This window comes from Varroa jacobsoni, unplaced genomic scaffold, assembly GCF_002532875.2.
Source record: "Varroa jacobsoni isolate VJ856 unplaced genomic scaffold, vjacob_1.0 scaffold_1296, whole genome shotgun sequence".
NCBI classification, from domain to species: domain Eukaryota; kingdom Metazoa; phylum Arthropoda; class Arachnida; order Mesostigmata; family Varroidae; genus Varroa; species Varroa jacobsoni.
Window position 1 is genome coordinate 1 of NW_019214198.1, and position 17,566 is coordinate 17,566.

Here is a 17,566-nt window from a genome sequence, read left to right on the forward strand (position 1 = left end):
GTACAAGCAATCATTTCTCTGACGCCCATCAACAGCTAATTATCTAGGCTAGTAACCTAAGTACCTCGATTACGAGTGGTTTAGTATCAATGATTTTTTTTTTAGCTACCCACGTATTCGAACTGAAATTTTCAAACGGATAAGCAACAATGTTACCAGTCACCTGTCGCCATGTTATTGTATTCCGAACAATGATATTATTGTGATAATCTGCCATAAAGATTTACGCAGTTTCTACAGTGTGACGTGTTTTAATATGGCTCGTTGACAGCGTGTGCAACGTGAAAGGTATGCCTATATTGGTGAATACATTGGTGTTCTCGCGGATCTTTCGAGATTCGATTCCGTGTATTTTGCGCCAGACTCCTTCCAGATGGGTGCATATGGTATTGCCATGCGCAAAGGTCTCGGAATCACAAAGCCTGTCAACCTTCTGTGAGTATTATCTGTCCTGTGTATTTTTAAGAGGAAAGAATGTAAAGAGAAGCGTGCGTAAAACACAATTTAGATATTTAGTTCTATTTAGATATATTAGTTATTTCGTATACTGTTGAAAATGAATGGAGGGTTTCCCTAGCTTATCCACGAAGGCTTTTCTCATTTTACCTGTCTGACAAAGCCTATATATGCGTGCCTCTTTATCGAAGTTTTTTGTTTTCCATCTTAACCCATTTCATTTTGCTGAACCGTTCTTCTCTTTTCGGGCATAATTTATTTGCGAAAATCAATGGGTCCTGAAACTTGAATCAAACTCACTAACTATCGGATACGCCAGTTATACATACTATGATAGTACAAAATATATCTGGATTGTACGTTAAACGAAAAACCGTTTCGTTCTTTTTTTTAGCGATAAATCTCAAATCTTTCCGATAAATATATTACTATTGATATTACATATAATTGCCTTATACTGTTTTTTTTTAAATACAAAAGGTGAAAGAAAGTCCGTTTATGTCTGCAGTTAAAGTTAAAAAAAAAACAGAACATTAGATCGTGATAAGGATTTCTAATTAAATTACATGGTGTCTAAATTGCCAGCCCTCAGGCTACTAGCCCAAGGCATTAAACCAAATATATGGGACCGATGACAACTTGGTTTTCAAGCTTTCAAATATATGCGTTGTATACCATACTTTGGCACTGAAATTCTATAGAAGAAAAATAGCTAGCGAACCTTGTCTACGGGCGATCTCAAAAATCCAAAAAATTGCCCAAGTTAAAAATCTCGACGGTACATTTTCATATTTAAGTATTTTTAGTTGGCCGTGCGGCAAACGAATTTCCTCGCAATTTTTCCGTAAATGAATTTTTTACACACTGAAAATTTATATGCACAGTCGAATGGAGGTAGAAATAAGTTATGCATATGCTATTACTTTTAACATACCCAGAACCGTGTCAGGCGTTACAAATAGATTTGAGATGGGGACGTTCCCTACATGGCTAACGAAATCATTTGGCATTTCAGAGTAATGCACCTTTGGGAGGCTGGACTCGTGGGAGTTTGGTTAAAAAACTCAACCAACTGGTATTAATCTAACAACGACGATTTACTATATGATTGCAGTAATTCTAATTGCTTATTGATAGATAGCTCTATTGGCATGCGTGTACGAATTGGTAAAAAGAAAAGAAAAAAAAAAAGCGCTCCGCTAACTTGTGAATACTTAATATCCGCGTAATAAACGTAGTAGCGTGAAAATCCACTACTATGTATATTTCCAAGCCGTACAAAACCATATAAAATTGTAATGCGACTAATGTCTGTAGATCAAATACAACAAGTTCCTTTAAAAATATTTATAGTGTCCTCGTTATCAATTGTAAGACCTTCTAAATACTATGGATATATGGCGCAAGTGAGCTGGTACACAATGTTTATCATGTAATGATTTTAACTGGTATCGATTCTTGCTGGAGTTACACGGCCTAGTTTGATCTTCGATGATCGACAGGCTTCAAAGATCTCCTTAATCTTAATATACCCTCATGAATGACTCACGGGAACACAAATTAGTCCTTTTGTCATGATTTCCATAACGAAATTGATCTATTATATTGTAATTTCGGCCAACTAGTCGACCTTTGCCTAAAATCATACCTAAATGACTGTTATTCATTTGTTTCTATCAACAAATAATTAATAAATAGTTTTAATTGAAGTCGAAGTTGGTGTCTTTCCCAGTAGGCGGTTTTGTCCTGCAGTTTTTTGGTCCATTTTGGCGGCACATCAGTACACAAATCTGTCGGATTTAAACGACTCTGAAGAGAAATTTGAAATGGTTAACGGCGTTCATAACCAGCTATGCCTACGTAATAATTCGTTCAGCCGTTTGCTGGTCTAATGAAAAACCTATTCTTATTGGGAAGTCGCTTGTTTCAAGTAGTACATAGGCAATAGATAATATGCCAATAAAGATGTATATAATGTTTTGCTTTTTAGGTTTAGTGATAATGAGTGGGCAGCCGTACAAACGCCAGATCCCTTGACCTATAGTCAGGTGATAGGGGCAGTGCACATTATGTCTGCAGGTGTATCTGCTTCGTTGATCGCAATCATTTTAGAGGTTTGTAATTTTTGTTCTCCTTGCTTAGGATACAACTGTATCGCAATGCGCGATCAGCGGACCCCTATCCGGAGGACACAGTTTCCTGCAACCTGACGTCAATTATTTTCAGCTCCGTACTGTTACACACACAATGATAAATTATCGATAAATGTATAAATTATTAAATGTCGATAATTTATATCTCTACCACCTGTTGTAGAGGCAAATTAACTCAAAGATGAAAGGTTTTTAGTACGCAGATAAAGGCGGAATTCATTTTTATTGAAAGCAATTCGTTGCGTCACGTGTCTTCAGATTTGTAGATACAGATGGATATCATCTATGTTAAGGCAAACATAAGTCTTCTTCAATCATACGTTGTAGTACAGATATGTACATTCATAGATCATATTTACATGTTAACAAGGTCGAAAGGCGTATGTTGCTGTTCGTGCGTTATTACTAAAATTCACACAGGTATGAGGCCTATGTTTTGACGGCTTGAACTTCCGACGGTTTTGAGAACTTCTACTAATCAATACTATACAAATCATCCTTCGGAGTGCACACAAATCAAAGTATTATATCTATGTAGTCTGATTTGTGATTTATTCATTCTTTTATGCTATTCTCTACAGATCGTTGTATACTACCGTACGGTGAAACAGGACAAAAAATTCCGGGCTTTTATGCATCACGGAACTGGTCGTCACGACACCTATTGATAAACGTGGACGAGTGGCGCAATATGCGTATAATAAGTGCATATGAAATCATGCTGGCAAGTAGAGCACGTGTGCCTACCTTAGAATTCGAGCCAGAATAGGACCTACTGTATTCACCTACAACTAATAGAACTGGTTAATTAAAAGGACGCTTTTACCTCATATCAGTTCTCGTCATAATGAAAAATTGTTAAAATAATGGGATTAACAAACAGTGAAAGCCACTCGATGATTATCTGACATTTGTCTAAGTGTTACATACAAATCAACAGTTCTCCCCTCGCTTTATCCGCCTGGCTAAATAAAGCCAAAAAAGGAAAAATAAAATCATTTTTAAAATAGATGAATTTGGAGTTTTGAAAAATAAAATGGGCATTTCAAATGAAACAATCCTGATATTAGAAAATCATATTTCAAATCTGAAGGCCAAGAGGGAGGCACAAGCGAAAGACCACTTAGAAATTTATTTTTTAGAATAATGGCCGGCTACCACCAAACTGCAAGATTAAGAGAAATGTGTTTAAAAATTTCTATTGTTAAATCTCGTTGAACATGTAGATGATATCGTAGCCTCACTGCACAGGTAGAGCGAAAATCTTCAATGGACCACACAAATTTTGCTTCATTTTCAGAAAAAAAAAAGTGAGGGAATAATTCAAACGCAGACTCGGAAACAATGGGCTTGCAAGTGAAAGGAATTAGTAAACCTACTTTTTATAGTATTCTATGTTTTCTGTCCCCTATGCTAAAGAAGCAGTACGATGTCCAATTTTTAACACATGTCAGGATTATTGGCACCTTGAGGCAATCCCTCTCAGATTTCATGGGTGTATCCCACCATTTTTCTTGTCTTAAATACAAACACACATACACGGTTTTGAGTTTTGCGCAAAAAACGTAAGCAACGCCGTAAGCTGATGCGTGATTGTGGCGAAGAACTCACAGCTACTTTTCTACTAGACACTCACGTTTGGTGACCTGCAATGATGTGTTGTAGGTCCAACTTCGTTTTAAATGCGTTAAAGTTTTTCTAAAATATTATTAACGAGATTGTACTTGCTTGAAACTCGGCCTCGTCGGCATATTCTCAGTTGAGAGCTCCTTTTGCCTTGAAGCTACCTTCGAATACAAGCTACTATTTTTCCTAGGTTTTCGTTCGCTGCGCCAGATCGCCCTGAACCAAGGTCGTATTTAGGCTCTGTCGTTTGTTGGTCCGCTCAGACACTAAACTCCGAAAAGCCTTCAGCAGTATTTGTACCGCTGATCGAATTTTTCGAATGACGTAATTTACACTTAAAGAAGTATCTTTGTAAGTAAAAATGTCTTTTGTATCGCTTCTTAAAGTTGCTCATGTTAAAGCGCTTGCAACAGACAAAGCTCACATTTAAGTGCTTTGAAATTTTGTCCATGAATAGCAAACAGACAAGTAAGCGTGTACTACAAACTTAGCTATGGGTCCATAGTCGATACCTTTTTGATACAGTCATATAGGAATGCATTTTTCCTATTAGGTAACGTGTGTCGTATATCAAATGATGTATTTCGCTATATGTATTTCGCCTAATGCCGTACAGACAGATGCTTTGAGGTGTTCAGGAACAGTTATTGAAACAGTGCTCTCCTACGTACAAAGAAAAAAAAATGTTTTGCAGTAAATGTACGATGTTGTCATTGAATGATTTGATTTATTCAACGTATCATTGCTATGCTATTATATCTTCTGTATGGTCTATTGTACCTCCTGATCCAATGAGACCATTATACATCGGTCAGGAAGATGCAAACGATATTGTGTTGCATACTTTCAATATAATTAATCTCCTTATTGTAGCCTATCTGTAGGTCCCGTTTAAACCACTTGCAAATTTAGCGTTTACTCGATGTTAGAAAGCGGTCTGTTTGTTCACACACGTAGTCCGCAGTTTCGAACCCTTCGTACCCAAAAGATTTCCCAAGACCCCTATTCGGAGCTAGCAATATCCTTCCCTTTCTTACGGAAAAGAAAAAGGTATAAAAATGTTCACTACTCGAAACCACTGATTATGGGCTTGTATGTACGGAGGAGAATGAATTTCGGACTTCGTAAATATACTGACACAACCGATGCCATGACCTATTGATAATGAAGTACCATAGTGAAAACGGACCGAGGGCCTGTTCGTGCAATGACTAGACATGAAAATGGTTCGTACGCAGCCGCGATATACGGATAACGAATGCAGTTACTGTCTCATGAACTTCTGCTGAGTGTGATCAGTGTCACCCTGACTAGTGTTCCACTCTCTCGCTCCTGCGAGACCTTAAGTCATTATAATATAGGTAATAATATGGAGTTATGAAACTGCGGTTGGCAATAATACTTGGTTTCTAAAATACGTTCTAACAAAACTCCTGTTCGGATCAGGCTGGAAATATTCGCAGTTAGCGTTTTACGGATTACTATTATTATTCTTTTCCGCGATCCTTTTGTCGGAAGGTCGAAGTTTGCTCCACGAAACCGATCCGGGGCAAGTTTACATTTTTAATATTTATTTCGTAAATGTTCTATATGTAACTTCTATTATTCTATTTTTTATAGGCTATTTAACGTTCATTATAGTCAATTTTAGTTTCATCTCAATGTTTTTTGAGCATTTGCCTCCAGTAACTCTACCTTGTGAATACCTGTTGTAGTTCAGGGGCCCTGTATGCATACGACGCAGAAAAATCAATATTTTTCCGCATAACCAGCTCACTCTTTTAATAATTAGCCTCATTTTGAGAGTTCTACTACTGAAGCACTGCAACACAAACCGTATGAGGTAAGTTGTAACGGGCAAATATTTGCTTGCGCCTTGGAACACGATACGACTGAAGCGATCAACGAAAAAACACCCGTACTAGACGATAGGTCCGAAAGAATCCATTTCTACTAATGATTAAATGCAAGCTTTTGCTTACTTCTTGTGACTGTCTTCCATGGATACCATCCAATCAAGTCGACATAGGCGTGCGCATCGAATGAGTTCGGATAGCTAGCACAAAACTATAAATGTCTCTATTTCAGAACATGCACACTTTATCCGCTTATGCCTAAGTCACTCATCGCTCTCACGCTTCCCCTTTCACACATGCCATTTTTTGGGGTAGGTACCAACCTAAATGTGCCAAACATTTGCCGTAATCAATTGTTCACGATGATCGTCATGTATTTAGTTATTTATAGCTTACCATCCTTTTCTTTAGTCTTACTCCGATACTTCAGTTGTCCTTACTGAAAATCACACAATGACTTCACATACCGTGCTTCTTACTATGGGTTTTATACTCGTTTCATCCATCTGTATCCTTCGCAAATATTTATTAATTTTTCACTAATTTTTGCAGGAACTGTGCTATTTAGTCTTTTTATAGGTTATTGAAATCGATACTCTCTAGCCGACTCCGATCGAGCTCTTTGTGCTACAAAAGCAATTGCCCATGCCCTGATTCGAAGAAGATGTTCAATCGTGGCTTTATGAAATATTAATGAAGAATTACACCATTACGAGTTACACACGAATCAGACCCCGCACTGCGCGTTCGTATTTTTAGTGATTTTTTTTATGTTTGGTCTTCAAGCGAAAAAATCCTCGCCAGCTGTTCAGCAAAAGAAACCTTAGTGCATAGGGAATGCTTGATCAGCATGGAACCGACAGTAGTTCGGTGTAATCTGTCATTCAATGTCCTGCTCACTTCAGCCTTTATGCGTGGACCTTAGCCTTTGCCTATCGAAGTCATGCTCAAACGTGCGCAGGCTTATGTTTTCCTAAATCATAGCGTGGAGCCCATTGTATGTGGATAAAAAAAAGTCTGATGAAAACGAAAATTTCATTTTTTTTCCTGTTTCGATAATTCTTGTTTATGGTTATCCAGTTCGCTTACTTCTGCTCCCACGTCTTACCCTCCCCAGTATGCAAAATTAAGTAGTCTTATTATTAGCTAATGCTTGAAACGTAAGCCTGCTTATCCAATATCTAAGCTGTACTCTGAGTAGCAACAGTGAGTCAATTATCTCGGGACCTGGCTGTTTTTTTTCGGCGGGTCTCAAGGCAGTTTCTGATTGTATTTTCACTTGGTTTTTTTTCTGGGTTCCATTACAATGTGTACATTCTATTTACATTTCGCGCTTGATGACTCCCTATGTGCATGTTGAACTTTCCGCACTTCTTTTTGCTTCCCACTCCATTTTCAGCTTCATGCAACTATTTTGCTCAATTCATTGCTACCACTACTACTACCACTACTACTACTACCATTACGACTCCATATCGCAACCCTATATTCATCTATCACACATTTATCGGTTTCAATTATAGCATGAGTGCAGGTAGTCTGGCCTTTACCATTGGTGCTGACACTGACCGCTGGGTCCGCCGTTTGGGCAATATCCATTTGTCAACATACACATTTACTTATTGCGCTGCTGGTCGCTGTGATTAAGGTCACTGCTGTTTTTACTGACAAATCAGTGTGCATTGCATACACATTATGCACACTGCATGCACAGCGTTAGCTTTTCAGACTATAGATTTACGGTAGCTCATATGATGAGATCCTGTCAATAGTTGTTTTACCACTGATCTATAACCCTTTCTGGCTTAGATACGAGGCAATTGAATGTACTTTCGCCGTCAGATAATTGTAGAATCATTTCCTCGACCTGGAGTAGCATTTTTGAGTATTATGCTTTTTTTTGCTGGAGTTGCTAGCAAAGCTGCACTGAAACGCTCACTGATACAATGCTAAGAGGTGCCAAGAAATTTTCCCATGGAGCGGATCCTCCTCCCTAATTCGATGGATTTTTTTTGTAATCTCTATATCAAGTAATCAAAGCTACTGATTCACATAGCTCATTTCTGCTATTTGGTAGTCTACCAGTTGATATTCAATTTTTTTTAATTGTTGCCCAAACACTGTTCCAATATGGCTACGTTTATATTCGGTATTTTGTGGGTATAAAATTTCTGCTACAGCAGAATAACAGCGTACCAAATATCCGTCATTTTTCTCATACACTGAACTCAAACAATTGAAAAGTAAACTAAATAGTACTAAAGAGATCAGTATTTCGCAAACAAAAGTACAATCAACAAATAGTTATCATAAGCACAAGTGCGCGCCAATTTTATCCGCTGCATCGTACTCTAGGACTGAGAGGATAACTAAGTAGAGACGTGTCATTTAATGGCATGGTCTGCAAATGTTCCAACAAATATGACGCACACCTTGTGTTGGATGCAATGCTGGAAGCATCGTGATGCTGCTAGTTGGTGCTTCGAGCTCTCTATATGACTGTAGATAATAAACCTCAAGAATTTGAAACGGCCTGCAAATATATTCAGGGGACCTGCATCCATGCCACAAGAAAGGCGGTTTCAGACGCGTTAATGCGGTACGAAGCGCGCCTACTTTTGCATAGGTAGCTTTGATAGGATGCAGTGCGATCTCCATTTTTTTTATGTTTGCCACCCACAAAGCCCACTGAGCATTGCCACTTTTTCTTTTTTTTCCCCATAAAGCATCCGAGTCAGAGAGCACCATGCTCAAACCAATTATTGCCATCGAATCTAATCTACCAGATTAGGGTAACGCTTCTCGTGAGTGCGATCCGGTAAGTCCTGCCCCAGTTTGCACTTAACCAGCCCAACGAATGAATCATATATGCTCGTAGTAGAGGAATTATTAACGTTCCGGTAGTTGTGAAGTGGCATTCGAAGTATGTAGGTATTTTTCCATTGCTATTATTCGAGTGATCAGCGCAAGTATCTGCCCCTAATCACATGCTTCACGTCGCTATTTTTTTTTTTTTATCTCTAAGCGCTAGTCTTTAGTTGGCAAACTTTGTGGTAGGCCAAATTTGCATATCTTCAATGTGTTTATTATTATTACGGATAACTTCCTAAGTCACAAGTTAATGTGTTGACCGGATATCTATTCCAAACTAACTGGAAGTTCAGTGGCAGTCTCAGCATAGCATCATAATTTAACTAGCTCTTTGTTGATGACTAATGTGAAACGCGTTGTACTCCTTTCCGAAACAGTTTAGGCATCTCCGGGTACATGTCCGGGTACAAGCTTGCTAATTTTCACTAGACGTGTTAAAACGACCGCTGTCCTCGGTTTCCCGTCACGTTTGGGGTGGGATTTCGATGCTGTTGGTGATTCACGGGACGTGGCCCATAGGTAGCTTCATACACCTCATTGATCGCCTTGCACCAACGCAATGCATACCCTTCAGGATCCTCTAGATTGTAGGTCCGATTTGGCTGTGTAATTAAAGGATTCGGACGTTGAAATTAGTACTTGAAATTAGACGTAACAGATACCATGCAATCAAACAAAGCCAAACGTTGCAGTTGAAAACATATAATAATGTATCGCTATTCAATAACTACTTACAGTGTGGACAAAAAAGGTCTTGAAGTTTTTCGGCTCTGGAGTAAGTGTTGAAGACCACGGGATCTGGCCTTTAAGGACCATCTTTTCAGGGTCAACATAGTAGAGGTGCGGGCCCGTTGTCAGAAGTAGCATGCGTCTAAGCAAAACAAAAATGTATATTCGTTTACGATGTTTAGTTCAGACACATTCTGATAACAGCAAACAGAACAAAACTCAAAATGGCCATTGGGTATTCCTCGAAATTTTCTATTGTTTTTGACGAAATTCGACTGCATGGTAGAACTGACTTTAGTAATAGTAGCCACACACAGGAAAGGTCAATTCGAAAATGTGTGTTTTTTGATGCCACCGAGAGAAGAATATTTTTGACTAGCTGTTAAAGAAAAAATTAAAATGTATATAATCCATTTTACCCATATGGATAGCTGCAGAACATAGCTGATGCAAACGACTCCACAAAAATGTGTGGGGTAATATGGCACACTAATCAAATGAAATTAACGAACCTTCTTGGAAAAAGTCCTTTACGTTTATCCACAAATCCCTCCTTGAGAATCAAATTTCCTTCAACGAATTTATGCCACTTGCTCCGACATCGCTGATCCGCTAGACGCTGTTCGCGTTCTTCTTGTGTGAAATCCATGATGCTTTTAGGAGCCGGCCGAATAACATTTGCCGGCGGCTTTGAAGGCTGAAATTGTAAAGAATGAAAAGGAGATTATCGTTTCGACAGTATTACAGTAATTGAGCTTCAAACAAACTTCCGAAACTAAGATCAGTTATTCGAATCGGCCTCGCAGTCTTCACGACAACCGGACTGAGCACTCGAGTTACATAACGCGTAAAAAAACATCCAGACCTTCCACAATGCGACAGCAAGTTTGCCAACTAATAATTTGCACATTGTTCTATAATTCATCGTCTTATAGTTTAACGTTACGCGGCATAAATCATATACGGAATAAACCAGGGTTTAGATTCCAGTGTAAAGTACCGTTAAAAGAATGTCTGAGGCGAGGTTTAACGGCAGTATGAGACGTTAAACAGCAATTTATTAGGCTTACGCACAACGAAATTTGGCAGCATGGTTATGTTAATGTTGAAATGTCAGCTAACCTGGTCTGAAGACGCGGAAGGGTTATCTTTTTGCTCGGTCTCGTGCGCACCATCCCCGAGGTGCAATCCCCATAAACGACTCATTTGATTTTCATCGAGACCTGGGGCATCTACTTTACCCCAATCTATTTCCTCTGAGGTGCCTGCTAGGAACGGTACAATCTAATACGACAAACGAACCAGGCAGAAAATCCAACACAAGAACGACGGTTAGTTCATATTGATATATTTTAAAAATATTTGTTACCACGCATCACATACAAGTTTTATTTTCGAACTTATCTACAGCAACTCCAGGCCTACCATCGTTCAATAAAAGTACTTTTCACAATCAGACAAAAATTTGTAACGTTTTTGTCACTCATGATGGTACTTGTCTATGCTGGTTGAGCCTTCATATTCTTTTTTAGAACGACAAGTTATTCTTTCGAATACAATAGAGATATTACAATACTGACTGCAGAAACATTGTTCTACACAACCAGTATAATAAATTATAATTTGTTCATATATATATAGATAAACTAACAAATATAAGCTTATAATGCCAAATTTGTTTCTGCCGTGACATGTTGTCTTTTGATACATTTATTCAGTGTGATTACGAAGTCTGTTATGTAGTTAACTTTATTTTCGAAACGCACTTGAATAAGGCCGGCTGACCTCTGAAGGACGTACTATTCATGTACGTCCTTCAGAGCGAATTCAGTCCTTTGGGCGACTTCAGTAGATGTCATTCTGTTCTTGGGACGTCACCATGGCTTGATGAATTTTTTTAGTTTTCGTTTATGGGGAGTAATTACACATTACATCAAATTAAGATCAACTATGTTCCTCATACATCACCAAGGCTCCATATTTTCTATCTTTCCCTTCTAAATGAGTACATAATATGGACATATTCTAATTCGAATGATGTTTCGTTTGGTCTCTTCTTGATTTTTTAACTTTTTGAAACATGAAGGTTTTTTACCTTGCTTATTCACATAAAAAAGTTGCACATGTTAAACTAAGTGAAGATACAATATACGTTTCATTATGATCTTATGTTTCGGTTGATGTATTCACCCTGTTCGCAGCCAATGCACACATATTTTTTGTTAATAAAAAAAAAAAAACTACTAATATTCATTTGACGTTTTGGCATTTTTCTCAATTTATCATGAATCATGATTTAAGGAAATATTTTCACGAAAATCAACTCTAGTTGCTTTAACTTTTCAATTGACATTTATTAGAGATTTACTAAAAAACTATTCAAAATGTATTTCTATTTTATTGTTGCATAGGCGAACCAACAGAGTTTTCGCAATTTTCTTTCAGCAATATCTATTTTAGTTATTTATTGCATTTTCAATCAGGTCGTCAAGATTTATCGCCTAATATGAAAAATTGGCGTCTACAAAGTAAAAAAAGGTAGAAAATTTTTAAATATAATAAATGAAGATATAGATAGGTGATCTTAGTTCGATTTTCTCCACTTTGTCGGGATCAAGAAGCACAGGTAAAACCGATTTACCAAAAAATGTTAAAGAATCTGTAGCAAGCTTTATATATAAACGGACATGAGTTTAAACAAGAAAAATTTTGAAATCGACTAGCTGTTTCATATCCCTCTTCACTGCAACGAAAAAATGTCATATTACGCAAATAAGCTACTACCGTGGCTTACAGAGCTAACCATACCTCTGGAGGTGCCTGTAAATGCAGCTTGTCAATATCCATGCCCGCGTAGTAAGAATCACGTTCCAGGTCCTTAATTGTGGCACGTTCCTATGGAACAGATAGAAGGAACATGATTGCTTAGTTAAGTATTTCTGATACATTCGTATCTTGTCTCATTTTCTATAAATTACACATTACACCGATTTAAAGTACTTTATGTCTTTGTTGTTTATCGTAGGTCACAGTATGGATTCTTGAATCATATCTTCTAATTAGAAATATTGCTATCAGGATATATTAATGAGTGTTTTAATCTTTTACACTTTGATTTTTGCAGCATAAAAAGGGAGCTAATATTTTTTTTACACCAGCAAATCTGCCATCGCTGGCAGATCCCGTTTCATACCTTCGGGATAATTTTCAATAAGGACTCGACAACCCTACGTGCATCTTCATCAAAGTCCTCTGGATAACTGTAATCAAGGTTGATAATGCGTTGAAATATGTGATAAGCAGCCAATCCTCTGCAAACGCACACATGACAAACGATCATGAAAGATAGTAGTTTAATGACGAATAGGTCAAACTACCAAAAAATCGTTCTAAACTAGAATAAAATATACGTTACGATCAACGTACACACAGCACAATACGCTGGGCCAAGACATAAATGACTATAAGCACTTCGTTGTTTTTCTCTAGGTCTATACGTCGCCGGCACAGACTTACTATGCTTCATTGTAAATACTTAAGGCTCGGTGGTAGTATGTTGCTAATTACCTGAAAGGGGGTAAGCCTGACACCATCTGATATATGACACACCCAAGGGCCCACATGTCCATTGCTGGCGATACGGGTCCAGACACCAATACTTCTGGGCTTATGTACTGCGCCGTCCCTATGATAACGTCGTTAAAGAAAAGACAGCAAAATTAGATTTTCGAACAACTTAAGTTTACCTAAGTTACGTACATTATATGAGCCAAGGACTTGTTTCGCTGTAACTGAATAGCTTCTTGCACAGAGCAGCTAATCTTTCTAGCTGTACACAATAAACATCATTTCTGTTGTAGATTTTCTGTTATTGCTAGCCGACGTAACATACTGCACTTCGTCATATTTGACGGAAACTTGGTAGCAAACTTTGATTGGACGTTTTTTAGAAAGCAATCAGTTTTCCGGACGTACCAACAAATGAAGTTCTTCGAACAGAGCTTCGTTGAGGTGTTTCACCGCCATTTGGTCCCTCTGGTCGTGGGCGCACCCGGAATCTGGAAACCTTATCCGCACCAACGGCCTCGGGACCACTGGTCGTCTGAAAGCGCAAGATAATATATTTTATGAGTATTTGCTACTGGATATTTGGCCATTTGCGCTTCAAGTCTCATATTATATAGTGCAAAAAGCCTAGTTTTTTTTGCTTTTGTTAAAATCGATCTTCAGAGCTATCAACAATGTGGACATAATCCGGCTTAGTAAACTATCTCTGCTGAAAAAGGCTGACAAAGTGAGGCATGCGCTATAATATTCGTGCTGTTCACGGAGAATCTAGTAGACTCGTTGTCGATACATTGGTAATATAAGACAGCTCTTCTTAAACTCGGCAGCAAGTTTCCCACTGTTCCGTCTACCTCTAAAGCTTTAGGTTATGGCAGTCTAATCTGAAAGTTTTCTTCATCCGGGACAGTTTTATAAGGATACTCGGTAAAGATAACAGAAAACGCCTGATTGCAGCAATTCCTGTTTCTATTTTTTTGTTCACCTTTTTCGTTGGGGAACTTGCTGCGGCTGTTGATGTTTCTGCATCCGTATCTGTAGTGGGAACCGAACCTTCATGAGAAGGTTGATCATTTTCGGCCGGGGTGTCCAATGGAAGGATCTGTGCACTGCCAAAATCTGCTACCAGAACGTGCATTCGTTCAGACATAAGCACATTTTCAGGTTTTATGTCGCGATGCACTACGCCAGCACGGTGCAAATACCGTAAAGCTGCCATGAGCTCACCCGAGTAGAAGCGAGTGCACTCAGCGTTGAAGTTACCGACCTTATGGATGTGTTTGAGCAAATCGCCTGAAAATTAGCGGATCCATTCTTTCCACGTTAACAATGACTGTTGAAGCCCTACCTATCTATCATAAACACCTTTATAACTTCGGCGGGTGGATAATCTATACTTGACGATAAAAACATCTATCACGACAGTCTACTACTTCAGACTCTATGAAACTGATTTGAGAAAATGAAGGCTGTGATAATGATTTGCACTTCCCTGGCTAAAGTTAGAGGCCCCAGGTTGACTACTATTATTTTTATCATTTGATCGATCAAAACAGTTGAGTGGCCACATGATATGGAATGAACACACTGGATAGCACGAACCATTTTTGGCGTATGTAACAACGAAGTAGAGCCGGGCTTCATCGTGAAAAGTGCAGTGAAGTCCGATGACGAGCGGATGAGGTCTGCGACATAGTTCTGAAAGTATATGTTTTTCCCGGTGGGCTGCATTTTGCTTTTTCTCTTTGAGTATATGCGCTTTGTCGCACACCTTAACTGCATAAGCAGCGTTGACATATTTATAGTGATTAGGTAGCGCATATAACAGAGGAAATACGACAAAATAGAAAAAGAAAATTCGTCAGGTACACGTGCTTATATAATAGATAGCTGTATACAACAAATTAAATATTTTATTGATATAAATATATGTTCCCATCCTGTGTCTTACGTAAGTTCAAATAAAAGCGACAAAATAGGCAGAGTTCGTGAGCTATAAAAAGTGTTTCATTGGGGAGAACTGGCACCTAATTCCGCTTGAGTTCATCCGATTTTAGCAAGTTAGTCATTCCATTCGCTTAATATAATCTAATATAGAAATACATTTTATAGGCTATAAACTCCTTTGTTGTTCCTCTTGGAACGCTCACGGTAATACGCTTTTCTATGGTTGTTAAAAGTAAGATATGATCCACGATGCCTCATACATAGTATATCTTAAATGTATAATAAGCATTAAGTGTATAATATATCGTTTATTTGAGTTTTTTTAACTGTTTTTCATTTTAGTAATCAGACTACTGCTCAGGACATATGTTCGAAAGCCAGAACAGGCGATTTTAATTGAGCCTGATGATTTAATGTTAGTGTTACTAACGCTGTTATTATTGTTAATTATAAGTTTACTGTTGTCAATTTAAATGACCCTAAGTAAGGACGATAGTATAGGCTACCCTGTACGACTGTTTAAATCTCCTGCAACTGAGTGTGAAGTTAAATTTTCAAGCTGAACCTGAGCGAAACAATTCTTGTAAAAAGTGAGTGTTGGGCCATGTTTTACCAATAATAAATATCGTTTTATGCAAGGCGATCCGTTCTGTTGCATGTCGTGCCGTGTTGATTTTTTTTAATCACGACATTTGCTGTGCGCGCACTGGGATCTGTGCTCCGAAAATTAAATAGGTCGTCTATTAAACAAGTGAACCGCAGAATCTTTGGACCGTCGTAACGTTTTTAAATACACAATAACATAGAAACAAAGGGGGCTCTTTCTCTAGGAATTTAACATGAAACTGGTCTCTTAACTTTCAAGTAAAATATATAGATATGTACATATATATATATATATATATATATATATATATACATATATATATTCAGATGTTACATTGACAATACACGAACTATGAACCCTGGAAGCCAACAGCAAAGAAAAATGTACGTAACCGAGATTAAGTCAATTATAAAATGCTAATGGCCAGTTTCTCTGTTCAATTCGGCGCAAGTCGACGTAGTCAATGAGTGAAGAACATAATACTTGTCGCACATTAATCGAGAGTATGATGCTTCTTAAGATTCACACTCGATCTCTCTCTATAGTGCTACATAATGCTTAGAGTCCCTAAGAGACGATATAGATGTTCTAAGGAATACCGCTAGAACATGATAGAAAAGAGGCGGAGACGACAAACGCTCCAGAACTTCTCGGTGGACGACCGCGTCAGATTATCATCACGTCGATGAAAAGCCAAACAGCCAAATGCAGTTATATCGCACTGGCATAGAGTACGTTTCTATGAGCAAAATACGTTACCAACAATAGCGAAAGCCATACGTACATTCAGATAGCTCTTTGATCAATTTATTTTGTTAGCAGCGAGACGCTACAGAATTGCCAAATACAGCCAGGAAGTCTACTGTTTGTCATCCGTATAGAAGAACAGACCTCTAAAGGCGGCGTAATCAAACGCACGACGGTTCGTGATAATGGTGACGGTGATGTCACCCCGACGACATCCAACCCGTCGTTGCGGTGGCTGCCATCACCTACGTCGAATCCGTTTATGCGCGTCAGAGAGATGGTGACGTCAGTAGGAACGGAGCATAGCTGTCAGTCAGCCACAAAGGAAAGAAAGAAACCGAGAAGGCGGGGCAGTTTGATGGATGTATGATGGACAGCCTTTACCAAGTGAGCAGGTGTGTATCAATTTAAAGAACTGTTTGTTTATGTACATGTGTGTGTGTGTGTGTGCCTGAGTGTGTATGGGCCCGATTCTTTAGGTGTGAGTGTGTATGTGTGCCCCAATGTGTGTGTATATGTCCGAGTGTGTGCCCCTGTGTGTACCCAAGTCTGCATGTATATATTCGAGTTTGTGCCTGAGTGCATGTGTCCCTGAGTTTTTCTGTTTCCGTTTGTGCCTAACTGAGTTTATGAGTGTGCTTATCTTCGAGTAGGTGTTTGTGTCTAGTTGTCTGTGGGTGTGCGTTTGTGAGTGTCTATGAGGGTGTGAGCATCTGTGAGTGTGGGTGTGTCTCTGTTGTATCCGTGTATGTGTCAGGGTGTGTATCTGAGAGTGTATGTATATCTGTTGAGTCCGTGTTTGTGTCAGTGTGTGTATCTGTGTACGTGTTTGTGTATCTGTGTATATGTGTGTATCTGTGGATGTGTGCGCGCGCATATGTGTGGTGTGCTGTGTGGGTGCTGTGTATATATATATATATATGTGCACGTGTCTGTGTATATATATGTGTACGTGTCTGTGTATATACATGTGTACGTGTCTGTGTATATACATGTGTACGTGTCTGTGT

At 38.6% G+C, this 17,566-nt stretch overlaps 2 protein-coding genes across 5 annotated transcripts in view; one reads left to right on the top strand and one right to left on the bottom strand.

The window, feature by feature from the left end:
- Positions 1-271: 271 nt before the first annotated feature.
- LOC111268521 (uncharacterized) lies at positions 272-3,620 on the top strand (the record flags this gene model as incomplete). The annotated part of the gene is given in 4 exon segments (XM_022847554.2): positions 272-435; positions 1,472-1,531; positions 2,447-2,570; positions 3,191-3,620. Coding segments are annotated over 4 exon segments (333 nt in total). The 3' UTR covers positions 3,278-3,620.
- A 1,322-nt stretch (positions 3,621-4,942) lies between these two features.
- Positions 4,943-17,566, bottom strand: part of Pdk1 (Phosphoinositide-dependent kinase 1) — a 25,602-nt gene continuing 12,978 nt past the window's right edge. For 2 of the 4 annotated variants that reach the window (XM_022847553.2, XM_022847548.2), the window contains 10 exons: positions 14,858-15,031; positions 14,241-14,548; positions 13,667-13,793; positions 13,259-13,376; positions 12,885-13,002; positions 12,500-12,586; positions 10,814-10,975; positions 10,204-10,388; positions 9,698-9,833; positions 4,943-9,564 (listed from right to left, as the gene is read on the bottom strand). In XM_022847553.2, coding sequence (XP_022703288.1) covers positions 9,397-9,564; positions 9,698-9,833; positions 10,204-10,388; positions 10,814-10,975; positions 12,500-12,586; positions 12,885-13,002; positions 13,259-13,376; positions 13,667-13,793; positions 14,241-14,548; positions 14,858-15,031 — 1,583 coding nt within the window. In that variant the 3' untranslated portion in view covers positions 4,943-9,396. The remainder of the gene's footprint in view (positions 9,565-9,697; positions 9,834-10,203; positions 10,389-10,813; positions 10,976-12,499; positions 12,587-12,884; positions 13,003-13,258; positions 13,377-13,666; positions 13,794-14,240; positions 14,549-14,857; positions 15,032-17,566) is intronic. The other 2 variants (XM_022847550.2, XM_086971723.1) reach the window with 2 other exon arrangements.